The sequence below is a fragment of the Hemibagrus wyckioides genome, linkage group LG26, assembly GCF_019097595.1.
Source record: "Hemibagrus wyckioides isolate EC202008001 linkage group LG26, SWU_Hwy_1.0, whole genome shotgun sequence".
Lineage (NCBI taxonomy): Eukaryota > Metazoa > Chordata > Actinopteri > Siluriformes > Bagridae > Hemibagrus > Hemibagrus wyckioides.
The window spans coordinates 8,498,049-8,508,494 of NC_080735.1; the positions used below are offsets into that span (position 1 = coordinate 8,498,049).

At 38.6% G+C, this 10,446-nt stretch overlaps 1 protein-coding gene across 1 annotated transcript; it reads right to left on the minus strand.

The window, feature by feature from the left end:
- Positions 1-2,303: 2,303 nt before the first annotated feature.
- Positions 2,304-8,207, minus strand: nfkbiz (nuclear factor of kappa light polypeptide gene enhancer in B-cells inhibitor, zeta). The gene is made up of 12 exons (XM_058380890.1): positions 7,918-8,207; positions 7,155-7,261; positions 6,989-7,022; positions 6,786-6,883; positions 6,245-6,639; positions 5,882-5,987; positions 5,564-5,710; positions 3,975-4,038; positions 3,575-3,744; positions 3,357-3,467; positions 2,693-2,860; positions 2,304-2,569 (listed from the first exon to the last, which is right to left on the minus strand). The coding sequence occupies exons 1-12, from the start codon at positions 8,129-8,131 to the stop codon at positions 2,516-2,518; spliced, it is 1,668 nt and encodes a 555-aa protein (XP_058236873.1). The 5' UTR covers positions 8,132-8,207; the 3' UTR covers positions 2,304-2,515.
- Between the last annotated feature and the right edge of the window lie 2,239 nt (positions 8,208-10,446).

Sequence of the window (10,446 nt, forward strand, 5' to 3'; positions counted from 1 at the left end):
ATTGTTCTGTAATTCGAGTCTGTAATGCAAATCTGATTATATAACAAGTTTCCTCAACTCAACTTTCATCAGTTTACCACATAGTCTCATGTTGCATGTTTGGTATCCAGAAGTGATTGTGGTATCTTTTAAGATCACAAAAACATTTTAATAAAAACAAGAGGAAGTTGGCATGGAGCTGAAGTCTGACACTGACACAAAGGTACCGAGCAAAGGTTAGGTATGATCATTGCCGATAAGCATGAAATCGTTGCGTAACTTGTTTTTGAATGTTCTGTTTATTTTCTGATTATCTCTTAAAAAGGATTAATTAAAACTAAACCAAAAAATGCCTATACACATGCAAACTGAGTACACACACACACACACACAAAATAAGCATACATAACTATATGGTCCTGGATTCAGTTTAGTCTTTTTTTGTTGTTTCTCTGGAGAAATGATTAAAGCAGAAGTTCTCCAGGGACCCAAAGAGAACCAGGAAGCACAGCGTTTTATATATTTACAGAGCAGGTAATCACAAATCAAGTCATTTATTAAACTGAGGATTGTCTAATTTGATTTCATCTCAAAGTAAAAGACTAAGAAAACAATAATGTCAAATTGTGTAAAATGTTGTCAGTGGAATGTTCAGGAATAAACAACACTATGGCTCTAATAATCACTCAAAATATTACTCTACTTTTTTTTTGAGTAGTTCGTTAACCTTCCTAAAAATCAGTGGCGGGCCGTGCATTTCACACCTAGGCCTTCACTGGTGTCCTTCCTGAATTAATCCACCTCTATACCATCATTATGATGCCACGGCAACAGATACTAATCAACCGTTAAATAGCAAAGTAAAAAAGGAATTAGGCTACAGTATTTCACACCTCATAAGGAATAGTCCATTTTATTACAGTCCACCTTGAAAATGCATTTGTAAGGATGTCTGTGACCAAATCGATTTCTTCTCCTCTGTCAGCCACTGTGAGTTATAATATATATATTTTATTTAGTTTGTGCGGTTCGCTGCCTCTGACTACTCCAGTTATCCAATCAAAGGACGGGAAATTGCTGACGTAATCGTATGCCTGCTAGACGGCCCCAGTGACGCCAACTCGAAATCTGATTAAGATCTGATCTTAACTCGAGATCTGGTTAATGGAACAATTTCATTGCCACTTATTTTAAGCTATGGGCACCTGCACTATTGATGTCAGCCAATAGCTTAAATATGATTGGATAAAAATCTTATCATAAATATACACTACTGGAAGTGGCGCAACCAAGAGAATAAATGAAATGTAGAGAATAAACTACTGGGAATAATTTAATACACATTCATGGAAAAATATATTAAATACATTAAAATGCAAGTCAGTGATTCAGATCACGACCCACCACTGCTAAAAAATAAATCTGAATTCATTTCACAGTTAAAGGGATCCCTTATTGCAGAAAGTTTTCGAACCCTTAACTATGCAAAAATCTCTTGCAGCTTTCCAAGAGTGTATATCTGACCTCTTTTAGTTAATTGCACTGATTCTGTTCTAATAAACGAGACCAATATACAAATCACAACTAACGACACATGAGGTTTCTGTAATCCGTTCCGTTCTTTATTTAAGATTAAGATTCCCTTCACCAACATGAATTGTACATGTAAAGAAAACCCCTTGGTCTATTAGACATACTTTACAAACCCCATCACCAGTGTAATTAAGCTTAAGATATTTAAAGATTTACTCATACAGACAGTCATTTTACACATAAATGTAATAGAAAATGTAATCCTTAACATTCTCACTCGTGATATATTTAACGTGTTGACGTAACAGAGATCATAAAGATAAAGATGTTATGAGGGCGAGCAGAAATATAGCAGAGATAAGGTCCATAAATCTCTTGTGCATTATGTTCTAAACTCTATACACACTAAATAGTCATGTTTCAACAGGCATCTGCAAATCTGAATATATTCCAAGATGCACACAATTTCCAGGTCAACATGCTGAAAGGTATTCTAGCTCAGGCTCTCTTTTAGGATCATTCGAAAAAATGAGGAAGCTGGCACAGAGCTGAAGCAATGACTAATCACTCTGATAAGCAGGAACTATTTTTCCACGTACAGTTTTCCCACCCAAATTCTCTTGAAAAATTGATTAAATAAATGCAAATAAACTATCACCCAAACCTTCCTAGAACACATACTGATTACATGTAATCACAATACATTAGAATTAACAATATAATGGAAAACAAACCTTTACACACCGGAGCCCAGAGATCGTTACAGATTGTCAAAGATCACTGTATCTTGATTTTTTTTTATTTCATGTCTAATTTAATCTTGTACCACATACTCTGGGCTCAACTTCTTTTTCTCTTCTACTACACAGTAGTGAACAATATTAACTTTGTTTCATAGAAACAACTGACATCTGCCTTATACCGGCAAATGATACTGTACACAGATCGGACTGCCTGACTGACAGTGTTTCTGACGGACGGAGATCGGGCGAGATCGGTCTTACTACAGCACGCAGGAGCGAACCTGCGGGCCGCGGCCTTTCAGTATCCTCCTCACCTGCAGGAAATGGAAGAAAAAAGAAAATAAATAATTGCGATTATAAATAATGACGTAATCAGTTTCGATTATCTGAATGCAGCACTGGTTTCTGTCAATCCCGCCTTGTATCTGAACCCTCACCTGATCTCCTACAGGACCCTCGGGGACTAGCTGAATGGGCTGCTCGTTCTCCAGGTTCTTGGAGCTTGGATCAGCTCCTCTCCTCATCAGCAGCTGTACGGCGTGTGCCTGAGCTTGACGACCATTTTGGGCAGCAGCCATGTGCAGTGCCGTGTTGCCGTTATACGCCTGAGGAGGACGGATTTGCTGTTAATACGTCAGCTTTCCATAACAGCTAGACCCGATATGACTGAACAAGAGCTTTATTTACTTGCAACAGTGTATAAGGTGAGTATAAGATAGCTAAGGTTAAATCTCAGATACGGGGTTCCTGGTTGGATTACTGTTTTTGTGGGCTTTTGAATGTTCCACATGTGTGTTTCCTTCATACCTCCCAAAAACATGCCAATAGGTGGATTAGCTACTCTAAATTGCCCCTAGCTGAATGAGTATAATAATGTGTGTGTGCATGATGCATTGTGATGGACTGGTGTCTCATGACTGAATGTTACTAATAAATGAATGAATAAAACAATAATCCTGATGATTATTTTTTACCATAATCATGTGTGTCACATCAGAGAAGACTCATCTGCATGCTACGGTATAGATGCCCCTAAAGAAGTGCTTGCTTAGCTGTTAGCAGGTACAATGTTACTTTGTCATCACGACAATGACGTCTCACCTTGGCATTGATCACAGAAAGTGAGTCCGGCTGGTCCAGGAAAAGACGCAAAAGCTCAACGTTGGCCTCCTCAGCAGCCATGTGCAGGGCAGTGCGTCCACTTTTGCGATCCTGAAAGAATGAAAGACGTGAGCAATACAGGACTGAAAATAAATAAATAAAAAATAATCATAATAATATATATATCGATAACCAAGCACTGAAAAGGCAGCAGATACCTTTGTGCCATAAGAGGCACCCATAAGCAGGAGAGTGTTGATGCATTCGCCGAGCAACTTCCTCTTCTGCATCAGAGCTGCAGTTTGGGGAGACTGAGGTGCTGTTGCACGACTCAGATCCTGCACCACTGCATTGTGGGTCAGGACAGCCATGTGTAGAGCAGTAAGACCTAAGACAGGAGAGGAAGGGGGTGGGGGGTGGCCAAAGAATAAATATTGTCATTGAAGGAAAATGTAGGTTGGCAGAATCCATAGTAAAATTTACATTTCATAATGTTCACACAGGGGGTTTTAGTAAGCCAATTTCTTGTTAAAAACTGAAGTTCATTGATGCATATAAACAATCATCAATTTATGGCCTAATTAAAATCATTTCAAAAGGGGGAAGAAAGTCACTCACCTTCGTAGTCGACCACCTCGATGTTTACCTTCAGGCCATTATTCTGCACAGCTTTCTGGATGGCCTACATGGACACACAATTAAGATGGATTATTTTAAAAGGAATTGTTACTCATGAAGCGCTACATCAGCTGTTTTGTAGATCACATGTCCGATGAATCAGTATTTACTCTGTGCGTTGCACAGTAAAAAGCCACAGCTGTGCTGCTTTTGCAAAGAAATGAAGCATGTTTGCGTGCCAAGTTCAGTTAATGCTTGACAGCGCTGTGGAGATGTCTGTCAGTAAATGAGCTTAAAAAAATAAAAGGGGAGGTTGAGCTCTGGAACCTGTTTTGCAGGATCAGGGGAATTTTAGACTGCGAGTTTAAGGAAATGAATACAAGTTGGTAGGAGGAAGTTGTTTAGCAACAATCTGAAATAAACCCCCCATCCCCACCCACTAATCCCCAGCCCTAACCCATTCCCCCACCCCCTGAAAAATATGAAGTGCAGCGAAAAAACAAAAAACCCAAAAAGTCTAATCAAAACTTACGTTCAATGTCTTTCTTTAAACGTTTCAGGTGAAATGACGGCATCTGATTTTTAAAGCTAACGTTTTTACGGTGTTGAAATTACTGTTCAGTTCATGACTAAGGAGAAGAGTCACGACTTCGAAAGACGAAGAAGTACTGATCTACCTTAACTATAGCAGACGAGAAAGAGAACCGTGTATTTATTAAGCCGAGACAATGTCAGTTCAAATTCCAGCACAAGCTGCCACTGTTGAGCAAGACCCTTCAACTGTTCAGCTATATAAATGAGATAAAATGTCAGTGACTCTGGATAAAGGCATCTTCCGAATGCTGTAAATGTAAACTCCATCTGTCACATACTAAAAAGGCTGTGTGTTTTATTTTAACGTGTTTGAAACAAGTTACTTCCTGTTATCGCTTACATTACAGTAGCTATAAAACTTGGCTCCCTCACTTCTTCTGCTGTCTGTGCAGCTTGACATATTAGTGAATAAATACTACAACTACTACTAATAATAATAAATAGAAAGCAGAAAACTGGAATCTAATGTGCTTTAGAGTGTTTTAGTGTTTGGAACAGTACGAGATGAGAGAAGGAATATCTCCAGATCAACACTAATGTTAAATAAATATTTTCTTACAGAAGACTCCATACTTTTATATCAACAATTACACGCTTCTCTTTGTTACATAGCAGCCCGGTTTATGTAATGAATTCATTTTTAAACTTAAATGGTTGTTACAGATTATACACCTGGTTTGGATCATGGTGTTGTGTACACTTGAGCAAATTTGTACATTCGTTCTGTGTTGTTTGCTTAACAGTAGGATAAAGCTGAGTTGATTCACGGCTTAGTGGGTTACTGGTTTAAAAAAATAAATTGTTCATCTTTAGCAAACATGAATAAACTAAAAATGTGTTCACTGTGCAAAGGGCGTATCTGTGATTTGCAATAAGGGAAGCAGAAATGACGGGAAGAAGAGAGATTAGAAACCATGACTCAGGGATGGAAAGTGTAACTTAGCATCACTTCACTTCTTATAAAAGGTGGACTTGTAGGAGGGAGCAGAGCTTACCTGGAGAATCAGTGTGTGTCCCTTTTCCGCACACACATGAAGAGGGGAGCGGCCCCAGCAGTCTGTAGTGTTGACTAAAGCTCCCAGTGAAAGGAGGTCTTGTGCAATGAGATGCTGGTTAGCTGCCACACTAACCTGGAACGCACTCTGTGGAGGTGGAATAAAACATTTTAGTATCATATCTGACCAAGCCCTGTTCTGGTTTCACCTGCATTTACGTCAGTTATAATAAGGCGTGTTACTGCCACGCCGGACACTTAAACATGTCAGATCAGTTTATAGATATGAGGAGTGATTTATGTGAAGCTGAATTCCTACCTGGTTGTTACGCTCTTTGACATCCAGCATGCTGATGTCACACATTTTTCTGGCGAGCACGTAGGCCAGAGCACGTCTCCCCTGAGCCACTGCGATGTGGAGGAACCTGGTACACAAACAGAACTGTCAAATATCAGCAAATATTCTCACTCACAAAGCATCGTTAAAATAATTTTAATTTCTTTTGGGACAAACACTAGAAGGTTTGGTTCTCTTTAGTAGTCTAGATATCTGAAATTCTTATGTATAAAATAAATAGCTCATTCAAAACTGACACTTCTCTATATCACGTACATTTATTTATTTTGGTGATTTCACTTCTGCCTCCAAAATTAAAAAAAAAAAAAAAGCTCGACAACTTACGTATCTCCATCTCCGTCCTTAGTGATGAGATCCAGAGGGCTCAGATTGGCCAATTTCTCCTCCTCCTGCTGGATCTGCCACTGGAAAAAGGAAATCGGAGGAGCAGTATTCCCACTGGGCCCAAATCCATGCTGTGGGCTCAGGCTCTGGAATGGAGATGTGTAAGGGCTCTCTGTAACCTGAGGAGTCTTGCAGCTGTTATAAATTGGGCTAGATGTGTTAGAGTAGAATGTAGGTAGTGCTTCTTGTGTCTCTTGAGGTTGGTGGCAGACTGTTATCGGGCTGCCCTGCACAGTCACCGACTCGATAGACAGCACAGTGTTGCTAAAGTAGTCGTCAGGTTCCTCATAGTTGTTTTGCTCTTCCGGGATGTTTTCAGTCCGGAGAAAAGGAGACTAGGAGAAAAAGCAAAGCACTCCATTAGACAAAATAAACAGCTAAAGGGTTCTCAGATCACACACAAAACAAAAGTAATTTTAATTGTTTTGACATGAGCTATTAGGACGAGTTATGTTTAAAGGGATCAGATAGAGATGATTACCAGGACATTGATGTGTTTTGTGGCAGGTTTTTTAGTGGGGCAGTGAGGTGAGGTACTCTCTGCTGCTCTCTTTCCACACTGAAGCAAATTAGTTATGACTACAAACATACAGAAATAAATACAATTAACCACAGTCACCACAGCTCATTACCATATTCATGAGCTCTTCATAAATATCAGTTCTTATTTTTCCTAATCATTACCTGGGAAATCAATTTCATTCTTATTTGGCTGCATCTGAACAAAAAACAAACAAACAAAACAAAACAGAAGATTAACATTTAAAAAAAAAGAAAAGAAAAAAAAAAAGAAATCTATACAAGAGAAAACAGTTGGAGTGAATTTTATAACCTAGAATGAAATTCGTACCTGTACTTCACCGTGGCGTCTCTGCATAATGAGCTCTTTTACCGTGTTCTTCACCCGCACACCTTGATACTGTGGACTCGGCAGCTGCGAACTTTCCTGAGCTTCAACTTTAAAACAAACAAACAAACATAAAATCATAAGTAGATGAAATAACATTTTCCCCCTGCATAAATACCTAATATAATACCTAAAAAAACACCTCTCCCTCTCTCTTATATATAAGATGTATATAATAAAATGTTTAATATGAATTAGTCATGGTGTTAATTAATTAATAATAATAATAATAATAATAATAATAATAAGAAGAAGAAGAAGAAGAATGATAATAATACTAATAATAATATTTATCATTCTTCCTCTTCTTCTTCTTCTTCTTATTATTATTATTAAGAAGAAGAAGAAGAAGGATAAATATTATTATTAGTATTATTATCATTCTTCTTCTTCTTCTTATTTTTAAGAAGAATGATGATGATATTATTATTATTATTATTATTATTATTATTATTATTACTACATATATTATATATATATTATTATAACTCCACTGTCATGAACATCATTAATAGATTTTTTTCCCTCCTCACTTATTTCAATCCTAACTATTGCAACTAAAATAATTTAGTCTGGTCACTACTGGTCAGATAGTGCACCACGTAGGGTGTAAAGAGCATTATTTAATAAAACAGTTCATAAGTAGTGCAGATCTATATATAGAACCGAGAGCCGTTTGGGACAGGACCAGGTTCTCTCTCATTACCGTAGGCGCTGGTAAAGCTGCTGTCAGGGCGCTGTGGACTCCCCGCGGTACTTCCGCTTTCCTCACACTCCCCGCTCGGTTTCCACGGAGACGTGTGTCCCGGTTCCGTTTCGGGAGATCCGTAAAACGACCACAGGTTCACGGGACTCATCATGACATCCGAGCCATTGTCCACAAACCCAGAATAGCCCTCGCAAATCCGGTCAATAATCATGGCGCTCGGTTTTCTCTCTCACTCAGATTTAATCAACAACAATTCTACAGAAGTGTACTGCGACAAAGTCCGGACCGCGGTGCTTTTGTTGAGGTGGTTAGGCAACCAAGCCCCGCCCTTCAGATCTGAGAGCCAATGGCGTAACAGAAAAGGTTTGGACCAACACCAACGGCCCTGTTTCAAATTCCGTCCACAAAACCTTCGGTCCTCCACTAAATCCGCACTTTGTTGACTAACCGAATATGTGCGCGTGGTCGAGGGCGCGAGTGTAAAAGTGCGCATTTGGAACAGTCCCAAAGCCTTGGATAAATTAAAGCGCCTGCTCTCTCTGCTGAGTTGCGTTAATAATTACTCCTCACTGCCCTCGCTGGGAAAATGGCTACGAGGAAACATAAACTTTCGATTTGAAGACTCCTTCTGTAAATCCACCAATACAGAAACACGCTGCTGTTTTATCTCGAAGAATCCGACGCCGTAGCTCCGTATCAAACTAATCACGCTCTTAATTCAATTAAAAAATTAATCAATTAAAAAAAAAGAGGCTGGCATCTTTGCTGCATTTTTTGCCTTGCTCTCAGTCTGTGACTGGCTTTCACACATATAACCTCTGCTGGATTACACAAACCTTTAGATAGAGTTTTAAATCATAATTATAACATAAATATTTATACTCTTCAAGGGGATTACCCTGCTGAAACGTTATAAGCTGCTTACCAGGTTATGAATCCACTGAGTCCATATTAAATCATTCCACATAGTGTATATCTAGACTATTTACACGTTGAAAAATAAAATATTTAAGTAGGAGATTGGGATAGGACCCAATATATAGGTTCACTGCATCATTAGGGAACTAAACAGCAGTGATCACACGTTTTTTCATGTTTGTTTCATGTCTTGTTCACCCACTAAAACCATGACATAAGTGAAATGAGAAAGAAAAGTGGAGTCCTACCTGAACATGTCCGGGTTTCATCTCTGTATAAGGATTGAGGATGTACATTTTGACTGAAACATATGTAAGTGAACTGAGCAAATGACATCATAATACTCGCCCTGAAGCACAGATACTCTTCAGCAAGGGATTCCCCTGTGTGCTCTGGCTGAAAACAAAACGAAACAAACACATAAACAAAGAGAGGGAGAGAAAAAACATGGAAAATCTTGTTGATTGTTAATTATATGATAGGTTATTTGTTTATTATTAGTAATTAATGACTACATCTATAGTTTACTCAAACTTTTCTCTTTTTTTCTTTACACAAAGAAAATTTACATTCTGTTTACATACCACTGTTTGTAATACTTCCTGCTCTGCCCTACAAATTCCCTATCACAAATATGTGGGTGTTTGAATATACCATATATATATATATATATATATATATATATATATATATATATATATATATATATATATATATATATATATATATATATATATACCGATCAGGCATAACATTATGAGCAGTGAAAGGTCAAGTGAGTAACACTGATTATCTGCTCATCATGGCACCTGTTAGTGGGTGGGATATATTAGGCAGTTGATGTTAGAAGCAGGAAAAATGGGCAAGTGTATGGATTTGAGCGAGTTTGACAAAGACCAAATTGTGATGGCTAGACCACTGGATCAGAGCATCTCCAAAACTGCAGCTCTTGTGGGGTGTTCCCGGTCTGCAGTGGTCAGTATCTATCAAAAGTGGTCCAAGGAAGGAACAGTGGTGAACCGGTGACAGGGTCATGGGGGGGCAAGGCTCAGTGATGCACGTGGAGAGTGAAGGCTGGTCCGTGTGATCCGATCCAACAGACGAGCTACTGTTGTTCAAATTTAATACTGGTTCTCATACAAAGGTGTCAGAATACACAGTGCATGACTGGTCAGGGCTGTATTGGCAGCAAAAGGGGGACCAACACCAATATTATGCAGGTGGTCATAATGTCATGACCCAAATTTTGTTTTCTGAATTTACACACTGTTGTGACATGCTTGTAGGACGGGGGTCAAATTATTAGGCTGAAGTATTCAGTTCATACATACTTAGAGATACATTCTTGTCATCTCACGTGGTTACTGTAGCTAAGAGCTTCTGCTGTAATCATAAACATTGTTCTGTTACTCAACAGAGGAGTCTTATTCATACCCACACACATACTACTGTATTCTTTTACTCCTCTATACCTGTATACTGGAATGATTTTCCCACTATCTGGTGTCACACAGAAGAGGACGGGTTGCCTTGAGAGTTTTTCTCCTGTCAAGGTTTCTGTATTTCGGGAACTTCGTCCTTACAATATGTGCCTCCGATTTCAGTAAA